Source organism: Sus scrofa, chromosome X, assembly GCF_054392235.1.
Source record: "Sus scrofa isolate SSC_HxYL_T2T_F1_AM1 chromosome X, Sscrofa_HxYL_maternal_Yorkshire_Landrace_v2.0, whole genome shotgun sequence".
NCBI lineage: Eukaryota > Metazoa > Chordata > Mammalia > Artiodactyla > Suidae > Sus > Sus scrofa.
Genome location: NC_139401.1, coordinates 37,990,783 through 38,013,704, shown reverse-complemented (window position 1 = coordinate 38,013,704; position 22,922 = coordinate 37,990,783). Strand labels below are relative to the sequence as shown.

Below are 22,922 nucleotides of genomic sequence, written 5' to 3'. Positions count from 1 at the left end.
GTTGTTTCCACTGTCCTGGCCTCGCAGACAGTAGGTATTGTAGTTCCTTTAAATTCGGGCCATTCTAGTGGGGATTCTCCACTTTTAAGTAAGACTAACTGAAGCAGTATCACTCAAGATAAAGGCATGTCAATGCTCTCAGAACCTCTTAGAGCATTTGGGGTGGTTTTACCCTGCTGGATACACAAGGTTGTGATATGTTTTTTGGGTTTTGTTTGTTTGGTTGGTTGGTTTTGTTTTGTTTTGTTTTGTTTTTTTGTCTTTTCGCCTTTTCTAGGGCCGCTCCTGAGGCATATGGAGGTTCCCAGGCTAGGGGTCTAATCCGAACTGTAGCCGTCGCCCTACACCACAGCAACAGCAACTCTGGATCTGAGCCACATTTGTGACCTACACCACAGCTTACCGCAATGCCAGATCCTTAACCCACTGAGCTAGGCCAGGGATCGAACCCACAACCTCATGGTTCCTAGTTGGATTCGTTAACCACTGAGCCACAACGGGAACTCCATTTTTTTTTTTTATTGACTGTTGATTACAGCATTCTTGGTTCTTTGGAAGCACACCTATAGAAATAACAAAAGAAAAGTTTTATAATTATAAAGTCCCTTAGAAAATCCACTGGAAATGATTCTTGGAAACTTAAAGTCTAGTCTATGGCCCATATTGAAGTGGTACAAGGAGGGAAATGGGCACTTTAGGAACCAGAGAAGTGGGAGCTCCAGAGAAAGGAATGGATCATGCATTTTATTCCTGAGAATAACTGTCCATTCTTACATAAATGTATAGAACTTCTTCTCAGTGGCATTTAAAGGATTAATAATTTAATTATCAAACAACTTGGACTTTGGTCAGAAAAACAGATGTTTACATCAATAAGGCAACAACTATTGAGCTTTTACTGAGGAAAGAGGAAAGGCAAGGAAACCACTAGTTATAATTAAGTAGCTTCCCTACTTTATTCACCTCTCAGATCTATGACCAGGAAATATGTCTGTTGACCTATTAATCTATAAATCAAGATTTGAAGACAAGAAATATAGATCCATCATCTTCTTTAATCCTTTCCTTTAACTATTCTCACCCTATAAAACTGCCTTGACTTGTCTATGGGGCTCTATTTCCAGATTTTTTAATTCAAAATAATTAAAAATGAACAAATGTGTATTAATTATTTCCTTGTGTCAGGTAAAGGGCCAGGAGTCCTTGCATCTATTATCGTATTTATGTTTCACACTAAGTATCTTGCTTAAGTTCTTCTCATCTCAGTGAAGCTAAGAGATTTGGTATTTTATTAACACCGTTTTAAAGATAGAACTATTAAGGCAAAGAGGTGAAATGACTTGCTTTTGTATGTTTCATGATAATTTCAAGTTCAAAGTGTTTATTCATTTTCTTTGACTTTTCGATTCAGTTGCCAAGTCCCATTAGTTTTATCTTGGACCAGGCTTCCATTTCCACAGCTGCTACTCTTATTCAAGGAATGAAATAGCCACAAGACTGGTTTCCCAAATAAATCTACACGGTATCACTATATCAATCCTAATGAAACAGTGTTTTTGTTATGCCCCTGTCTTATGCCACACTATTCAATGTCTCCCCAGAGCCCGAAGGAAAAATTCCAAACTTAGTAGCCTTTTCACTCTTTTTTAGCTGCACCCACAGCATGTGGAAGTTCTCAGGCCAGAGATCGAACCCACGCCACAGCAGTCACAACACAGGATCCTTAAAACCACTAGGCCACCAGGAAACTCCTTTGTAGCTTTTTGATGAAAGCACTCCTCGGTTTTGCACCAACATACTTTTCCAAATATTTCCACACATAAATCCTCCATTTCAAACAATATAGACTATTTACTGACCATCAACTAAGATTTTTCCAACTCGCACATTTGCTCACAGACCTGCCAACCTGAATGCCCTTCTCCTCCTTCTTTGCCTAAGCAAATGTTGCCAGGCCTTCAGTGATGGAGTCACACCCATCCACTGACCTGAAGGGTTCCCTTCTCAGGTATTTTCTTCCTGCTCTGAGCTCCTGTGGCATTTAACAGCTGTATTAGGCAGACAGCAAGTTATTTACAGAGTAACAACAGGATAAAAGGCACCATGGTTGATTTGAAAAGAAATTCTACACTCCTTGAAATGAAAGAGCTCAAAATGTGAGATGACAATATAAATGGAAATTTTGATGAGGAAATTAATGATATGCTAGTAACATTTTTGGGCAGGTACTGTGTAGCAGGCCATGCATTTTTTTCCCCTGGACTTGCACATTCATTTCCGTACGTAGACACTATTATTATCCTTTTTTTACAGATGAGGATACTGGGGCTTATATATGTTATAGGACACAGTCAAGCTCATCCAACTAATAAGAGGAAAGGGTGCATTCAAATAGCCCATATTCTTATCCCTTAGGCTATAGTGCACTTAAGGTATAATCTCAAGTTCCAGTTGCTCCAGAAGGAACACAGGGAGAATGAGGAGATGTAAAATGCTGGACAACTGCTAGGACAGTGAATACAGAGAAACAAAGGAGGGCAAGAATTGCCAAAAGAGAAATTAAAAGATGAATTGAAACATGCTCCAATAAAGTGGAGTTTAGGATTCTGGAGCCAGCTTTGTTAACATTTGTCTTCCAGGGTCTTCCTTTTATAAACAAATTGTAGATTTGTAGATTCTTAAATGGCTTAAATTCAGTCAACTGTTTGGCTCCCAGCTTTAAAGGTGTGGAAATGCCACTTTACTGGTTTGTCGAGAGTTGCATAGACTCAGAGGACTAACTCATACCAACCAAACATCTAAGAGATTGATGGATAAACCAGATAACAGCGTATTCACGTACAATGACACTATTTCATACTTTAGTCAACTCACAGCTGTCCTCACAGAACACTCTTAATGGGTATGTCCTATGAATGGCTTCCCATTGCACTTGGAATAAAAACCAGAATTCTTGCTTTGGCCTCAAAGGCCTACATGAGGCCTACATGAGTTGAACTTTCCAGACTTGTCTGGCACGCCTCTCTCCCTTGCCTACTACAGTCTAACTATCCTCACCTTCTTCCAGTTCCTTGAAGAAGCCAAGCCCTTTTTCACCTCAGGACCAACCTGTACACTGTTGTTTCTAGATGGAATATTCTTCTCCATTCTTCACTTAGTTACATGGGGATCAGAAACTAAGTACCTTAATTTCTCTTACTGACCTTAGTTAAAGAAATGTAATTTTTACAATTATATTTAATGAAACGTCTTAAAGGGAGCTTATCCTATTAGCATAACTACTTTGAGAATTAATTAAAAATGTTATTAGGGGAGTTCCTGTTGTCTCAGTGGTAACGAACCCGACTTGTATCCATGAGGACACGGGTTCGATCTCCGGCCTCACTCAGTGGGTTAAGGATCCAGCGTTGCCCTGAGCTGCAGAGTAGGTTGCAGATGTGGCTTGGATCTGGCATGGCTGTGGCTGTAGTGCAGGCTGGCAGCAGCAGCTCTGATGTGACCCCTAGCCTGGGACCTCCATATGCCGCAGGTGCGGCCCTAAAAAGACAAGAAAAGAAAATATTATGATTGTTGTACAAGTCTCAGGAAGATAACGAAGAGAACTCGGAGGACATTTAAATTCTAGTGACCACATAAAAAGGCATTGTGGGGGAAAATAGCCAGAAGGAACGTAAGTTTTAAAAGATAAAGATATGTGTTCTGTTCCTTGTTAATGAGGTGAGATCTTCAGAGAGTTATTCTGTGCTAAGACGGGTAAATACAAAATACCTAGTGTGAGCCCTTTTTTTTGTGTGTGTGTCTTCGTAGGGCTGTACCCACAGCATATGGAGGTTCCCGGGCTAGGGGCTGAATCGGAGCTGTAGCCGCCCGCCTATGCCACACCCACAGCAATGCCAGATCCGAGCCGTGTCTGCGACCTACACACAGCTCACGGCAAAGCCTGATCCTTAACCCCCTGGGCGAGGCCAGGGATGGAAACTGCATCCTCATAGATACTAGTCAGATTTGTTTCTGCTGAGCCACAATAGTGTAAGCACTTTTGCTCATAAAACATGTTTGTTATAGGAACTTGTAGCTATTTAAGTGATAAAATGTTTTTGTAATAATAAATGGAATGGATTCAATGAAGCAATAAATGAACTTACCAGCCCTACAGCTCAACCTGTAGCCATAGAAGAACTGGCATCACCTCACACAAATCTGTTCCAAATCCAATGAAAAGCCTGGGTCCCCCAGTTATTCCCATCACTCAGGGTTCAGTTGTCAAGTTGCCTTCTCCGAGAGGCTTTCTCTGGGCGATTTACCTACAGCAGCACTACTCAAATTTTGGAAAATCACATGGCAAAACTGCAAAGGGCCAGGACCTCCCTACTCCAATAAGCCGGGTCCTCTGTATTCTTTATTAACTCTCCAGGTGATGCTATACTCACTGAAGTTTGAGAACCAAATGTGTGCTCTTCCCTTGGTCCCTTTATTCTGTGTTAGACCATCCTATTTGTTTCCCTCCCAGCTTCTGTCACAATACCTATTTCCATGTGGTTGTCTATCTCTCCTACTAGACTGTAAACACCACGAGGGCAGGGATCATGTCTTTCCAGTCAATTCCTGTACCCCCGGCATACAACACCTTGCCTGACACAAAGCTGGGGCTCAAAACAACAGATGGCTCAACATGCATGGGACGAATGAAATGGATTTTTTTTGCATAGTGCACCCAAGACTTGCTTTATAGAAGTGAGTCATAAACTTTTTATTTTCCACCAGAATCCTTTTGGGAAATGCTACTCAGTGTTATAGGTAAATTCAGAGTAGAGTCAACTATTTTTGTTTAATCAGGAATGGGAGCACCAGCGATTTTCCCACTTGCCCTCCCTCGGATCCCTGAAGGCAGGATAAGAGCTTGCTTCATAGTTGGTGGTCCCTGGACCAGCAGCATCAGTGGATGGTTCAAAACGAATGGTGGATAAGACTGCTGACACCTTAGCATAAATCAGGACTATAGAACCAAAAGTCATTATATTCTTCACTATCCCATCCAGGCAGTTTTGTTGTTTGTTTGTTTGTTTGGGGTGTTTTTAGGGCCACACCCATAGCATATGGAAGTTCCCAGGCTAGGGGTTGAATCAGAGCTGTAGCCACCAGCCTACACCACAGCCACAGCAACACCAGATCTGAGCCACATCTTCAACCTACACCAAAGCTCATGGCAATGCATCCTTAACCCACTGATTGAGGCCAGGGATCGAACTCGAGTCCTCATGGATACTAGACAAGTTCTTTATTGCTGAGCCACAACGGGAACTCCCCAGGCAGTTTTTTTGCTTGCTTTTGTCTTTTTGTCTTTTTAGGGCCGCACCCATGGCTTCAGGCAGTTTTTTAAAAAGCCAAATTCACTTATTAGTGCCTTTGATGAAGCAGTACAAATATTAATGTTAAATTTCAACCCTTGAGTACATATCTTTTTAATATTCTGCATGATGACATGAGGAGTAAGCATTAAGCTTTTCTGTTGCATAACAAAGTATGATTGTTTGAAGAAAAGCACATGTGCAGTTCTTTGAGTTTGTGTTGAACTAGCTGCCTTTTTCATGGTACACAAGTTTTAATTAAGAAAAAACAATAACTGACAAACTATGGTCATTTGGACTTGGGGATTTGGCAGACATCTTAAAAATGAGCAAAATGAATCTGTCACTTAAAGCTAAGTAATTCACGTATTTGTGGTCAAAGATAAAAATTGAGGAGTTCCTGTCGTGGTGCAGTGGTTAACGAATCCGATTAGGAACCAGAAGGTTGCGGGTTCGGTCCCTGCCCTTGCTCATTGGGTTAACGATCCGGCGTTGCCGTGAGCTGTGGTGTAGGTTGCAGACGCGGCTCGGATCCCGCGTTGCTGTGGCTCTGGCGTAGGCCAGAGGCTACAGCTCCGATTCGACCCCTAGCCTGGGAACCTCCATATGCCTCGGGAGCGGCCCTAGAAATGGCAAAAAGACAAAAAAAAAAAAAAAAAAAAAAAAGATAAAATTTGAGCATTTAAGAGAAAATTAGAATTGTGTAAAATTTTAATCTTTTTTACAGTACTTAAAGGTTTTTCTAATGAGATAGGTGGTTGTCTTGGTCCATTTGGGCTATTGTAAACAAAATAACATAGATTAAGTGGCTTATACACATCAGACTTCCCACGGACCTGGCGGTTGGGAAGGCCAAGATCAAGGTGCCAATATGGTTGTGCTCTGATGAGGACTCTATCCTGGTTCATAGCTGGCACCTTCTACCTGAGTCTTCACATGGCAGAAGGGGCTAGGGAGTTCTGTGGGGGCCCCTTCATAAGGCACTTATCTCATTTGTGAGGGCTGCACCCTCGTGACTTAAGTACTTCCCAAAGACCCCACGTCCTAATACTGTAGTCTTTGGGGGCTAGGATTTGAACATGGGAATTTGAGGGGGAGGTGCAGACATTCTGACCATAGCCACTGTGGTATTAACAAATGAACTTTTTTTAATAATGGTTTTTATTTTTTCCATTATAGCTGATTTACAGTGTTCTGTCAATTTCTACTCTACAGCAAGGTGACCCAGTTACACATACATGTATACATTCTTTTTTCTCACATTATCATGTTCCATCATAAGTGACTAGATATAGTTCCCAATGCTATACAGCAGGATCTCATTGCTTATCCACTCCAAAGGCAATAGTTGCATCTATTAACCCCAAATTCCCAATCCATCCCACTCCCTACCTCTCCCTCTTGTCAACCACAAGTCTGTTCTCCATGTCCATGATTTTCTTTTCTGTGGAAAGGTTCATTTGTGCCATATGTTAGATTCCAGATATAAGTGATATCATATGGTTTTTGTCTTTCTCTTTCTGACATACTTCACTTAGTGTGAGAATCTCTTGTTCCATCCATGTTGCTGCAAATGGCATTATTTTGTTCTTTTTTATGGCTGAGTAGTATTCCATTGTGTGTATATATACCACATCTTCCTAATCCAATCATCTGTCATGGACATTTAGCTTGTTTCCATGTCTTGGCTATTGTGAATAGTGCTGCAATGAATATGTGGGTGCATGTCCTTTTCAAGGAAAGTTTGGTCTGGATATATGCCCAAGAGTGGAATTGCTGGATCATAGGGTAGTTCTATGTATAGTTTTATAAGATACCTCCATACTGTTCTCCATAGTGGATGTACCAATTTACATTCCCACCAACAGTGCAGGAGGGTTCCCTTTTCTCCACACCCTCTCCAGCATTTGTTTTTTTGTGAACTTATTAATGATGGCCTTATTAATAAGATGGACTTAATAATTAATTATTAATAATTAATAAGATGGACTTATTAGTGATGGACTGGTGTGAGGTGGTACCTCATAGTATTTTCGATTTGCATTTCTCTAATAATCAGTGATGTTGAGCATTTTTTCATGTGCCTGTTGTCCATCTGTATATCTTCTTTGGAGAAATGTCTATTCAGGTCTTTTGCCCATTTTTCAATCGGGTTATTGGCTTTTTTGCTATTGAGTTGTATAAGTTGTTTGTCTATTTTAGAGATTAAGCCCTTGTCAGTTGCATCATTTGAAACTACTTTCTCCTATTCTGTAATTTTTTTTTATGGTTTTCCTTTGCTGTGCAAAAGCTTGTCAGTTTGATTAGGTTCCATTGGTTTATTTTTAACAAATGCAATATTTTGATTTTACATAATGTAATGGGCCATCACTTGGATGATCTACATAATTCTGAACAAATATTTTCCAAATGACCAATGTAGATTCACCCCTGGGCAAAAGATTTATTCAAAATGAAGTTTCATGTAACAGTGTCGAAAAGTTCCTTGATGCGGTTTCAGGTTCCACATTGCACCTAACCTTTTAAGGAGCTATCACTTGCGGAGTTTCAATGTAACATCCAAGAATATCCACAATTGTTTGAAAAGTCTACTACCCTTTAAACTCTGTGAGGCTTGATCATCTTCCTATACTTCAACACAGTAAAACACAGGGAAAGTGGAAACAGATAGGAGAATCCAGCTGTCTTCTATTAAGGCAGGCATTGAGGACACGTGCACAAACACAAATCAATGTTATCTACTCTATTCATTAACTTTGTTTTGGAATATATAGTTATTTTCATGAAATATAATAGGTTCACTATTGTTAGCTTTAAATTAGTCAGAATCAGAGTTCCCATTGTGGCTCAGCAGTAACAAACCCAATTAATATCCAGGAGGATGTGGGTTTGATCCCAGGCCTCGCTAAGTGGGTTAAGGAACCAACATTGTCATGGCCTGTAGTATAGGTCGCAGATGCAGCTCAGATCCCACATTGCTATGGCTGTGGTATAGACCAGCAGCTGCAGCTCCGATTTGACCCTAAAAAGCAAAATAATAATAATAATAATAAATATATAAATATTTCTAAAATTCCTCAGTCTTAATTTCTAATGTGATATATATCACATAAGCAAATATTTTTGAGATCTTTATAATTTATGAGAATGTAAAGAAGCCCTGAGAACAAACGTTCAAATAAGTCTTAGGGAGTTCCCGTTGTGGCATAGCAGAAATGAATCCGACTAGGAACCATGAAGTTGCGGATTTGATCCCTGGCCTCGCTCAGCGGGTTGAGGATCTGGCGTTGCCGTGAGCTGTAGTGTAGGTTGCAGACATGGCTCGGATCCCACGTTGTTGTGGCTCTGGTGTAGGCCGGCGGCTACAGCTCTGATTGGACCCCTAGCCTGGGAACCTCCATGTGCCACACCCATGGGTGCGACCCTAAAAAGACAAAAGACAAAAATAAATAAATAGGTCTTAAGAACCATTTGGAAACTTCCTTTGAGCACTTCTGCCCTCAAACAAAGATGAATAAACCCTGATAAATTCTTCCTAATCCCTTTCCCCTTTTATCAGCTAGACCCCAAGTCTGACAATTGCCAGATGCCTCTGATTCATTTCATGTAAATGTACATTCCTGGCATGCTTTCCTAAACAAGGGTTTTGTCACTTTGATTAGATTTTTGGACTTGTTTGCTTCCATGATTTGGTTTGGCAAAGAGCCAGGTCATTCCCTTGGGTAGCATTTGTATTCACAAACCAGCTTCTAGAACAGAGGTGGTTCAACTGAATCAGCTGCTGGTTTCTGCCAGCTTCAGAAGACGAGCTCATTCTTTGCCCTTTTTTGAACACCAACTGTTCTACTCAGTATGTTTCTGGTAGTGGGATATAATTTTGTTATAAAGGGCCAAAGAAATAAAGTATTAGAAACAATCCATCAAACAAAAGGAGGCTAATATTTATTTAGCACTTGCTCTAAGCCAGATACTCTGCAGGAACACTATGAGATGGGCATTAATATTCCCGTTTTACAGATAAGGAGAGCAAGGTTCGATAGTTAGTACATAGCGGAAGAAGTATTAAACCCAGGCTAAAGACAGATGACTCCAAAGACAGATCAATAATCAGAGGATCTGGGTATGTCAAATGCTTTATGGTGGTGCTTTATGGATTTGGGGATAGAGACGCCTCAAACAAGTCTCTAGAATTACCTTATATTAATGACTCTCCAAGTATGGTTCCTGGACCAGCACCATTGGCATTCCTGGGGATGTGTTAAAAATGCAGATTCTCCGAGTTCTCTTGTGGTGCAGTAGGTTAAGGATCCCGCGTTGTCACTGCAGCAGTTTGGGTCCATACTATAGCGTGGGTTCCTTCCCTGGCCCGGGAACTGGAACATCTACATGCCTTGGATGTGGCCAAAAATAAAAAAACTGCAGATTCTCAGGCCCCAATCCATATACCTGCCAAATAAGTAGCTTTGGGGGAGTCAGGAAGCCAATGCAATGGGCAGACCAACTAAACAGCTGCCAGAGTTGCTGACCTATAAAGGTGTTAAAATATCACAAATAAATCTGCCCTATTTTGTCAGTTAATTCAGATCTACTCTTCACTGGGGAAAGTAAATTGGTCTCCTATTCCATGCACCTAATAATTTCCTCATTATGAGTTTGAACATGTGACAGGAAAATAACTCTTGTTATTTATAATGTTCTGCTTCCTTCTGAGAAAGACTGATCCTGGTGATGGGGAAAGTTTTGCTTGCTCAAGCACGAGCTCCTCACCATTTGTCTAATGGCCTCTTATCTTCCTACTCCTCCCTTGATGCCTTGAAGCACAGTACAGACCTCTGAAAAATCTTATTCTTGGATCGCCTTAGCTCAGATTCCCTAGAAGCAGAGCCCACAGTGGGGCTTCCTGTGCAAATGTGTTACTGTGGACGCACTCTCAGGAGAAGAGAAGCAGGGGCAGTCGGTTAAATAAACATCAGGGGGAGCCGACCAAGGATATGGTCTCAGGTATTAGCCTCAACCTGATCCCATGGGGAGCTCTGGAGCATGAATTTCACCACAAGGTTGGTCCCGCCTACAAGGAAGGGAGCCAAGTTTCCACACACCTCTCTCTCAGTTACTCATTGACTGTGAATTGCCAGTGGTGGGGTGAGGGTTGGCCTCTAACCTCTTGGGCTAAATGGTTCCTGATGGCTGAGAGTAAAGCTTCAAGAAAAAAGGGAGGCTGTAAGCTATTAGCATCCAGGCCTGACAGCAGCTGGGGGATAGGCGAAGTCAAGGAAAGGGCCTCAGGATGGGGCACCAACAGCACCTGCATGAGGGCTCTTTGGATCTTTGTTCATTTCTCTGAATAAATGTATCCATCTCTGCTTAGGTGCGAACCCTCCCATCTGCTGGCCTCACAGAATCATAGTCCCAGACCAGCCTGTTTCCTGTGCCCCACTCAGCCTATGAGGGAATTAGATCAAGCAGCTCCATTTGTAGGGTCTCGGATCGTTTGCAGAGGGGAGCTGAACCCATGTATCATCCTTCCCTGTAGAATATCTTAGAAACATTTTGTTGTTATTTCCCCTTCCCTCCTATTGTAAAATGAAAGGATAATCTATGTTATTTCTAAGCCTCATGCCCAGTTTAAAAATTCCTTTGCCTAATGATTTTGCTCCAGAAGGCAGCTGCTGTGCTTGCATTGCCTTGGAGAATGAGTTTCACCAAAATGTTGCTTAGAAACTAAAACTAGTGCCATTGATATGTCAGGCACTATTCAAATGGAAAAGATTTCGTCCCTGTGAAGGATTTCACTTCCATTTGCTCTGACCAAGATTCTTTCTATCAAGAATTGATACTAAATTTTCTGGACAATTCTTAGGGATGAATTTTTCTTTAAAATATTAAAGAACCGCAGAGTTGATCTCAAATTCCCGCCTCAATGATCTGTGTCATATATTTGCCACATAAAGATGCACAGACACCATCATTGCCATTGTGGAATCTTTATGATATTGTGATACAAACTGAGGCAAAACACCGGAAACCTCACTGAAGTGTCCCCATGTGTCTCATTTTAATCAAGTGCAAGGTGATATTGAAAAAAAATGCTTGATATAATTAATTGATGGTAGGGCTGCTGGTACCAGATACTAGCCCTTTGTATGACTTAAAGCAAGGCACCTATTCAGGCTTATAAAATACTGAAAAGTATCCCCTCTGGTGGATGGACAGTCTACAACAAAAGTCACTCCCCTCTCCTGGCTGTAAAGCCTATAAGGAGGTAACTAAAGTGTAGACCAGGTTTTAACCTTTACTCGTGTCTTTTACCCAAGACCTTTACACAGAGTCTATCTTGCATGTCAGTATGTGGGGTTCCTGGTTGTAGGAGCCCCATCATTGTGACTTGACTGGTTTTCCACTCTTTGATATGACCTTTCATATTTGTCACCAACCCTACAAAATTGGTGAGTGGTGCCATGTCTCAAGACGTGCTGCAACCATCTCCATAATCTCGACACTGATGGGAACATCCAAGACAAAAAGGCCCCCCAAAGAATGTGTTCTGGATACCCTCTCTGTATGTGTCTTTCTTCCTTTTTATTATGTGAGATTTGCTTTGGAACTTTGGCCTTGGACCAAGCAGCCCTCACCATTTTAACTGAAGGTCTAGGGTCACTTATTTGTTTAGGAGGTCTACTATGGCATTGCCATGCTAATCTAGGCAGATCTTTCACCCTGGGCAGTTTACAATAGTCAAATCATTCAGCTCAACATTCGTTCAAAATATCTGACTTTAGTTTACTAAAGTTCCTAGAAACTTATCACTGCAGAAAAAACTAACAACTGATAATTCTTCCCCACCATTGAAATCATTGCAGTGTAACCACATGATATTTTTCCCTCCAGTGTTACAATGGAGAAAGCCTGGAAGAAAGGAGTTCTTTGGCCAGTTACATTAATTAAGTTGATAGGATCTGTTATGTGCACCAGCGATCCAAGGGGTCATTGCTGGAGTTTTTGTTGATCTCTGTCATTGCAGCAGTTACATAGGAAAGGGAATGAGGGGGGAAAGGGTAAAAAGAAACAGAAGATAAAATAGCTTTAAAAAATAATACTAAATGTTCCTTCCCTGTTATCTTTATTTCCAATAATAGACATAATGTCTTCTTAAGATGAAAAGTTAAGAAAGCAAATTTCATTCCAACAGGTTTGGGTTGAGAACAGTGTTGAATTGTGTGTTTATAAAAAAGAAAGCTTTGGGACTTTTTGAAGTAAAGTGACTACATTTTGGCAAGAATATGATACAAGTTCTTTCTGATTGAGGGAAGAAGATTATACCTTATATTTGGTTCAAAGACTAGCCAGTAAAGAGCTGAGAGCTCATTACCGTGGGAGACCATTTAGAAAGCAGAAGGAGGAAGTTCTCTTTTAGCACAGCGGGTTAAGGGTCTGGTGTTGCCGCAATTGCAGCTGGGGTTCGATTCCTGGCCCAGGAACTTCACATGCCTCAGATGTGGAAAAAAAAAAAAAAAAAAAAGAAAGAAAGAAAGAAAAGAAAAAGAAAGTCGAAAGATACTCAGGATTGTGGGAGTTCTCGTCGTGGCTCAGCAGAAACGAATCCGACTAGGAACCATGAGGTTGCTAGTTCGATCCCTGGCCTCGAACAGTGGGTTACAGATCTGGCATTGCCATGAGCTGTGGTGTACGTCGCAGTCGCAGCTTGGATCTGACATTGCTGTGGTTGTGGCTTAGGCCTTCGGCTGCAGCTCCAATTGGACCCCTAGCCTGGGAACTTCCATATGCCACAGGTGTGGCCCTAAAAAAAGGCAAAAAAAAAAAAAAAAAAAAGAAAGAAAGATACTCAGGATTATGTCCTTTGTATGTAGGCAGTTTGAAGGAGAGCTTCTCACAATCCACATGGCACCTTCTGGTTAAATTGTTCTTAGACCCTCTGCTGAAAGTAGAAACCCCACTCTTTCTTTCTCAGGTGCTTATAATAAATAACCATAAACATGAAAGTCACCTTTGATATTTACTAGAAAAATTTATTTTTCCTGTAATATTATGAAGCCCCCCCCCCATGAAATATGCTTTATTGCATCTTCCTTGCAAATCTAATTTTTAATTCATCTCTTACTCATTGAAATCATAGCTGTCTACTGAAGAATATCAGTCAACCAGGCTGGAAACATTCTTCAAACAGTAGAAATGGAATGTAAAGATAATCACTTTTCTTGTCCTCTGTAAACTCTTTTTTATTTTATTTTTATTTATTTATTTATTTTGTCTTTTTGTCTTTTTAGGGCTGCGCTCGCAGCATATGGAGGTTCCCAGGCTAGGGGTCCAATCAGAGCTGTTGCTGCCGGCCTACGCCAGAGCCACAGCAACGCCAGATCCGAGCCACGTCTGTGACCTACACCACAGCTCACGGAACACCGGATCCTTGACCCACTGAGTGAGGCCAGGGATTAACCCGCAACCTCATGTTTCTTAGTCAGATTCGTTTCCGCTGAGCAACGACAGGAACTCCTAAACTCTTTTTTTTTTTTTTAAGTTTCATTTATTTAACATTTGAACTAAAGGTTTCAAATTATATCGTAATAATTCAACAATACAAATTTTGTTCACCCACAAGAGACATCTAGCTTTAATCGCATAATAATCCAGTAAAGCAAATTTTTATTATCTTGAAGAAAAATTAGAGGGAAAAATGGGCTGAAATGTGGCAAGCAGTAAATTTATGGAACTATCCCGTGTGTGGTGTGATGAGATGCATGACAAGCACAGACATGAAAAAATTAAATTTCTCCTGCTGGAGAATTTGAACCTACAAAGGTGTCACTAATGGATCTTATGTTCCTAGCTACATAGGCATGGTTCTACCACCTTGTTCACAAAGGCTTCTTTAGGTTTGTTACATTAAGTATTCATTATAGAAAAGAGATGTGTGCTCTCAAAGGACCCTCTTTCCCCAAATGACTGGAAAAAACTCCAGAGTTTGGACACAATTATAGTTGTTGTCTAAGAATTTCATCATTTCCTCCGCACATGAATGTCTGTCTACCTCATTTGCCTGAAAATTGCACTACATCAGCAAGATGGATCATTTAGCTTCCTTGTTGGTCCTGGGGGATACGAGCACAGCCCACAGATCTACCAGCAGCTGACTGCCTGGTAAATGTTTACTTATAAATTAGCGTGGGTGATAATTTATTAAGGCAATAAGCATAGATTACATTTAATGGCTTAGGCATTATGTGTTATGAACGCAGTATTTTATGTTTAGTTGAAGCAAATGTATATGGTTATTAATATGATACCCAAATGTAACTCAGAAATTGTGAATTGGAAAGTTTAAACCAAGTTAAGCCACATATGACAGTGCACAAGCACTTAAATTAAGGGCTTTAGGGAGGTTTCACAATGGCAAAGCAATATCATATCATTCACCCATACCATGCATCAGGATCTGTTTATTTCTTAGATTCTCTTCTCCTTCCCTTATCAACTGACTCATTCTGTTATGGGAGAACATGGTTTCCCTCTTGACAAGCATCACGGCATCAAAACTTCGGCTTCTGGAGCTGAGGCGAGTAATCTGTCAGCAGAGACACCATGACAGCCTGGGATGACACACAGAGAAAGAGAAAGAAAGAAATGGGTAAACATTAGCAAGAGTTGCTTAGTCACTTAGGGAAGGTGATCCAGGTCGCAACTTTGAAAGTCTGCAGTTGAAAGGTGTTTTCCCAAAGAAATGATAAAGGGACAGTTCCAATAAAGGGAGGTCAAGAAGGATCAGGCTGACTCAAATATATACAAGTGCCATGCTCATTTAGGCCTCATTCCAGGACTAGTAGGGGAGAGAGCTGAAATAAGGTACCAAGACAGTAGCCATGATTGGATTTTCCAGGCATAAGTGAAATCTAGGAATTGGCTGGTTTTAGAGAAATGGAATCTCTCCCATCCATGTTTACACTGCGGTTTGGGTATTTGTAACCTAGAGAAGTTTAGAATAAATCAAATGTAGACTAGTAAACGTAAATCGTTTGAGTTCATGCATAATGTCTTTCTGAAATCTGGGTCCTCATGAAAGAATGTTTATAACCAAGAGGACAGCTGCCCACTAGGCTGTCGGTTTCAAATGGGAGTTTTCACTTTTACTCTTCCCGACTTCCACAGTAATGACAATAGTAATAGTATCAGGAACAGTGACGGCAAATGCTTCTTGAGTGCTTACTACATTCCAGACGAAGTGCGTTATCCTGTGCTAGTCGGCTAAGAAATATTTGCCAGGCAGTGTGCTACGTGCTACAGTGAGATAGAAAGACATGTTATGCACTGTCTCCTTTAACACAACAACCATCTAAATCGGCTTCTGTTATTAGCATTTATAGATGAGGAACTTAATCCTGGAAACAACACAGAGTATAGAACTGGGTTTGGAGCCAGGTTTCTCTGACTCCCCTCTTAAGAGGTAGTTTTACTGCCTTTGCAGGTGCTTGCTCTTTCTTTCTGACCACACCGTACTTGTGTCCCTAGCCATATCAGAAGTGCAGGTTTTATATTTCACACGTGCTCATTGCATGTAGTTATTGAACAGTTCCCATGGGCTGAGCCCTGTGCTGACTGCTTTCTGTGCATCACACTACTTAGTATCCTTTCCCACTTGTGTGAGGTAGTAAGAGAGAGAAGATACAGCTGAGGAAAATGAAGCATAGCTGTTTTCCTGAGTGACGGTCCTAAGGGATGGATCTGAACCCGCTTGTCCTAGACCTTGACCATGATGCCCAAAGGACTCCTGCCTCATTTACTCCCCACGACCTTGCCAAGCTCCTTCTACTTTACTCCCATTTTCATATGGATAAACTAGGCTTCGAAGAGTTATGGTGCTCGCCCAACGTCACACAGAGAGCCAGAATTTTAACCTGATTCCCAAAGCCCATGTTCGAGAGCCAACCAGTACTCGATATTGCCTTCAGGCTAAAAAATGCATTGAACATGTATTTGGGTATTTCTCAAGTACCATGCTGGGTATGATGAAGAACCTTCCACATAAGATCAATGCTCTTATGAGGGCGTTTTCATTACAGGGAGGGGACAGGCAACAAACAAATAGTGATCAATGTCCATTAGAAAAAGTAGCGATAAATGTCATTAGAAAAGAAAATTAAAAATGGGATAAAGGATGGGAATTCTCTTGTGGCGCAGCAGGTTAGGGGTCCGGTGTTGTCACTGCTATGGTGTGGGTTTGATCCCTGGTGCAGGAATTTTGACATGCTACGGGCACAGCCAAAAAACAAACAAACAAACACCCCCCCCCCAAAAAAAAAAAACACAAAATAAAGCAGGCTGGGGAACCACTTAAGAGCAGGTGGCCAGGGAAGACCTTATTGAAGAATGACATTTAAGCTGAGATCTGAATGACAAGAAGAAAACAGGGAGGTCAAACTCTCGGATAAGAACATCTTCCTGGTAAAATACTTAAAGCTTTTTTCTGGGTTCTTGGGACCACATATCTAGTTTGGTTTGCTTGTGTTTATTTGTTTGTTTGTTTTGTCATGCTCACGGCATGTGGAAGTTCCCAGACCAGGGATCGAACCCTCACCACAGCAGTGACCCAAGCTACTGTAGTGACACTGCCAGATCCCCAACCCGCTGCACCACAAGAAAACTCCTGGTTTGGTACTTAATGGTCGTTGCATGGTCACACTTATTTTCAGATGTTAAATCTTAGAAAGTCAATTTGGAGTAGACTTGCCAGATTGAGTTAAATAAATAAATACAAATTGACATTTTTAGACAAACAACAATTTTTCTAAACTATAAATATGTCCCCAATATTACATGGGACATATCTGTACTAAATAATTATTTATTGTTTATCTGAAACTGCAGTTTAACTGGGTATCCTGTATTTTATCTGGCCCCCCTAACTTGGAGAGAAGAGATGATAAAATACTGTGAATTACATCCACAATGGTGTGGTGTATCTAAGGCTCATCCTGCAGTGCTTTGAAGTGTCAGATTTTCTTTAACAGGGTTTCTTGAGGTTGCTTTAACCACAGTAAAATTTGTGGGCAGAGGAAGAAACCCACCTGACTTTTTGTGAGTCCTACAGCCTTACTAACTATTGCAAAATACAAAAGCAAACTTTTTCAGGAGGAAAGGGTGTGTGTGTGTGTGTGTGTGTGTGTGTGTGTTTAAACAAAAAGATCCAAAGGACGGTGCAGTACAAATAGAATGATGTGATTACTGGAGTGTTCTGAAAGCACAGCTGGAAATCGCCCAGCAAGGACGGCTTAAAAAGCTGCTCCAAGTGCTGAAAGAGTACGCTTTTGCTTTAAAAATTTTATATGCCTTTAGAACAAGCCCTTCACCTTACTTAGTTATTACATTCGTCATCATGGGCCCTCAGTACCTGAGGCTAGATTGTATCTTTCCTTCTTTCTTCTGTCCTGATTTTAAATGAAACTGTGCGTGTGGAAATCATTCTCCAGACCGTGGTGCTGTCCAGTAGGACTTTCTGCCGTGATGGAAATGTCCTGTATCCGTGCCGTCCAATACAAGTAGTGTAGCCACCAGCCATATGTAGCTATCGAGCACTTAAATGTGGTTAGTATGTCAGAGGAATTGAATCTTATATTTTATTATATGGTAATTCACTTAAGTCTAAATTTAAATAGCCACATGCGCCTAGTGGCTACTGTATTGGATTGGGAAATTCTAGAGAAAAACAAGTATTGTGCCTTTAGAACATTCCAGAAAAATTTATTTCAGCAATTCAGAGCCTAAATGCCATTCTAAATAAGCTTCTAAGAATAATCTGTTTACCTTTAAAGTAGGAACTTAGACTAGACAATCTCTAAGGTCTCATCCCACTTGAAAATGCCATGCTCCAATGAATTGCATAGACTGTGCGGGGAAGACACAATATTCTTTTTTTTGTCCTTTATCTCCAATGCCTGGCAGAGGGTCTGGCACAGAGTAGGTGCTCAGTATATGGTTGCTGAAATGAACTTGACTCAATGGTATCTCCAAATCATCTGGCTCAGAGACATAAAGAGTACAGCATGTGTGTCACCGACTCCATTCCAGAATCCATGTCAGGCATCTCTAGTCAGTTATGCCACTCTTCCTTTCCAAGACCACGGGCAGGCTTAGAACCTTCTGAACATAGGACTCTGAGTAACCTATTGATGAGATTGAGGATGTAAGATTGCAAGTCATTTGCCATCTGTACAGCTTGATCTGCTTATTTTATATGTGAGGAAACTGGGACTTTGAGAAGTAATTCTTACCCAAGATGTCACAGCTGACTAGGATCAAAAACAGAGCATTCAAGCTCTCCTTACTCCCAGTTGAGTATTCTTTCTATTTTATATTCTCTACTTTCTTTTTAATATAGCTACACCTCTCATGTTCTTTAAAATATATTTTCCCATTAGGGGAAATGGGTAACTCAGGAAAGTGGAAATATGGTAGAAAATGAGAGGGCATAAGGTTTCACCGTGTGTGTGTGTGTGTGTGTGTGTGTGTGTGTGTGTGTATGCAGATTTTATATATGTGTGTGTGAGTATCCTTGTAAACATTTGAACTGTATGAATACATTACGTACTTAATTTTTAAGTAAATTCAATTTAAATATGTGTTTAATAAGCTCTTTAAAAATTCAAAAGTGCAAAGCATCTTCATAAATGATCTTTTAGAAAGCTTACTTTTACTCTTACCAAAGTGGGTATAGAGGGAACATACCTCAACATAATAAAAGCCATTTATGACAAGCCCACAGCAAATATAACACTCAACAGTGAAAAGCTGAAAGCCTTCCCACTAAAATCTGGAACAAGACAAGGATGCCCATTCTCACCACTGTTATTCAACATAGTATTGGAAGTCCTAGCCACAGCAGTCAGACAAACAAAAGAAATAAAAGGCATCCAAATAGGAAGAGAAAAGATAAAACTGTCACTGTATGCAGACGACAGGATACTATATATAGAAAACCCAAGGACTCAACCCCAAAATTACTTGAACTGATCAACACATTCAGCAAAGTAGCAGGATATAAGATTAACATTCAGAAATCAATCACATTTCTGTATACTAACAATGAAATATTAGAAAACGAATACAAAAATACAGTACCTTTAAAAATTGCACCCAAGAAAATCAAATACTTGGGAATAAACCTGACCAAGGAGGTGAGAGACTTATATGCTGAGAACTATAAAACATTAATCAAGGACATCAAAGAAGATATAAAGAAATGGAAAGATGGCCAATGCTCCTGGGCCGGAAAACTTAATATTGTAAAAATGGCCATACTACCCAAAGCGATCTACAGATGCAATGCAATCCCTGTCAAATTTCTCCTGACATTTTTCACAGAACTGGAATAAATATCCAAAAATTTATATGGAACCACAAAAGACCCAGAATTGCCAAAGCAATTCTGAGGAATAAAAACCAAGCAGGAGGCATAACTTTCCCAGACTTCAGGCAATATTACAAAGCCACAGTCATCAAGACAGTATGGGACTGGTACCAAAACAGACATACAGACCAATGGAACAGAATAGAGAACCCAGAAATAAACCCAGACATCCACGGTCAATTCATCTTTGACAAAGGAGGCAAGAACATCAAATGGGAAAGAGACGGTCTTTTCAGCAAGTATTGCTGGGAAACTTGGACAGCTGCATGCAAATCAATGAAACTAGAACACACCCTCACACCATGCACAAAAATGGCTGAAAGACTTAAATGTAAGACAAGACACCATCAAACTCCTGGAAGAGAACATAGGCAAAACATTCTCTGATATCAACCTTACAAATGTTTTCTCAGGTCAGTCTCCCAAAACAACAGAAATAAAAGCAAAAATAAACCAAAGGGACCTAATCAAATGGACAAGATTTTGCACAACAAAGGAAACTAAAACGAAAACAAAAAGACAACTTACCGAATGGGAGAAAAATAGTTTCAAATGATGCAACGGACAAGGGCTTAATCTCTAGAATATACAAGAAGCCTATAAAACTCAACAGCAAAAAAGCCAACAACCCAATGGAAAAATGGGCAAAAGACCTGAATAGACATTTCTCCGAGGAAGATTTACAGATGGCCAACAACCACATGAAAAAATGCTCAACATCCCTGATTATTAGAGAAATGCAAATCAAAGCTACTATGAGGTACCACCTCACACCAGTCAGATTGGCCATCATTAGTAAGTCCACAAATAAATGCTGGAGGGGGTGTGGAGAAAAGGTAACCCTCCTGCACTGTTGGTGGGAATCTAAGCTGGTACTATGGAAAACAGTTTGGAGATACCTTAGAAAACTATACATAGAACTACCATATAATCCAGCAATCCCACTCTTGGCCATATTTCCAGACAAAACTTTCCTTGAAAAAGACACATGCACCTGTATGTTCATTGCAGCACTATTCACAATAGCCAGGACAGGGAAACAACCCAAATGTCCATCGACAGATGATTGGATTAGGAAGATGTGGTATATACACACAATGGAATACTACTCAGCCATAAACAAGAACAATTTGCAGCAACATGGATGGAACTAGAAACTCTCATCCTGAGTGAAGTAAGTCAGAAAGAGAAAGACAAATACCGTATGATATCACTTATATCTGGAATCTAATATATGGCACAAATGAACCTTTCCACAGAAAAGAAAGTCATGGACTTGGAGAACAGACTTGTGGTTGCCAAGGGGAGTGGGAGGGAGTGGGGTGGTCTGGGAGTCTGGGGTTAATAGATGCAGACTATTGCATTTGGAATGGATGGGCAATGAGATCGTGCTGAATAGCAATGGGAACTGTGTCTAATCACTTGTGATGAATCTATACATGTATGTGTAACTGGGTCACCACACTGTACAGTAGAAAATTGACAGAACAGTGTAAACCAGCTATAATGGAAAAAATAAAAGTCATTATAAAAAAAAAGAAAGCTTACTTTTAGTTTTTCCCCCATGGATTTCTAAAAGGTACCTGTTTTAACAGGTTTGGATTGATTTATCTCTGTAACTTTGGTCATCTTATGATAAAGAAAAGAGCTTGAGGAAAATTTTTTGCTATTTTTCTGAGGTACGTGATTGGAGAGCTTATATTTGCTTTTTTTGTCATCTGGATCTTTGCTACTCAAAACGTAGTCTGCAGGATGGCAGCATCTGTATTACCTGGTTGCTTGTTAGAAATGCTGACTCTTGGGCCTGTCTTCAGACCAAATCTAAATCTGCATTTTAACAAGATCCCTAGGTGATTCAAATGGACATTAAAGCTTCAGAGGCACCGGTCTAAATGACATGACAATTGCCATTTTGGCCAAAGTTAGTGTCCTGAGATGGCAAGCTGGAAGGTACATTAAAAAAAAAAAAAAAAACAACCCAAATCATCCCTCTTATTAGATATGGAAAATTTAGCCCTCATATACAACTTTGCATTGCAAAGGGAGTCATGATTAGCTTCCAGTCAGCTATAGGGGAGCTCAAATCTCTGCTGGTCACTGCACTAGATCAACAATGAAGATGATAATGGTCATCATAATATAATAACAATATTCACAGTGTATTAGATAACATACTAAATGTTTTATGTGTATTATTTTAATGCTCACAATAACCCTATCTAAATCCATGTATAGATTATATAAATAACTAGCAGATAGTCCTTTCCAGCTTGTTTTAATTGACTCCATAGATTGAAACTACATTTCCCAGATTCCCTTGCAGCTGGGGTGCAGGCCTGCCTCTTGGAGCTCCAAGCTCTAGACTTAGAACCCCAAGTGAACAACATGTAGAGGAAGCTATCTCTGGCAGATTGGATCTTCTGGCCCATATGCACGTGGAGGTATCTGGTTCAGCTGGGGAAGCTATACTGGAGTATCTGGCATTTAGTTTCCAGGGCATTAGGTACCAGGCCATGGGTGGTTCTATCAGTGGTGTTTTGGCTACAAAAGAACCACAGTGTTGCTGGGCAATTTTCCTGCCGATGTTGTTTCTGAATATGGTGTACAAGAATGATTCACTGCACCCTCTTTCCGCACATTAGTTCAGTAAGGTGCCTAATGTCTTTTAACAGATTCTTATATATCTGCCTGGAGTGGATTCTATTGTTTGCCGGTAAGACCCTGGCTGGTGTAGTAACTGAGACTAGTTAAATCACTAAAAGCTAAAAAAAAAATGGTGGTACTAACTTATGGCACTTGAGTATTCCATTTTTCAGAGAAGAAAGTGATGTTTAGGATGTTGTAAAGCAGAGATATGTCGTTAGTATTTCCTAAAATAGCTGGGATGAAAATGAAACTACTCGTGTTTGGTTGAAGGGACTAACACTGTTTAAGATTAGTCTTGCTGCAATGTTGGAAATGTTCTATACCTAAAAACAAAGGTACCCGTGTGGCTAAAGCCAGTAGAGAAGCAAAACGATTACCTAGGCAAGGAATGAAAAGAAGAAAGAGAGGAGGAAGGAAAGACAATTTCTTCGAATACCTACTTTGTGTCAGGCACTGAATTAGGGGCTTCTCTAAACATTAACAAGGGGACTATAAAATTTTGGTATAAGAAT

The 22,922-nt window shown here is 40.4% G+C and overlaps 2 protein-coding genes across 8 annotated transcripts in view; one reads left to right on the top strand and one right to left on the bottom strand.

The window, feature by feature from the left end:
- RPGR (retinitis pigmentosa GTPase regulator) overlaps nt 1-22,922 on the top strand; it is a 284,289-nt gene that overhangs the window by 117,407 nt on the left and 143,960 nt on the right. The gene's annotated exons all lie outside the window — the stretch shown is intronic.
- The window catches only part of OTC (ornithine transcarbamylase), a 69,450-nt gene continuing 60,521 nt past the window's right edge, over nt 13,994-22,922 (bottom strand). The window contains 1 exon segment of the mRNA NM_001164002.2: nt 13,994-14,953. Within this exon segment, the coding sequence (NP_001157474.1) occupies nt 14,894-14,953 (60 nt within the window). The 3' untranslated portion in view covers nt 13,994-14,893.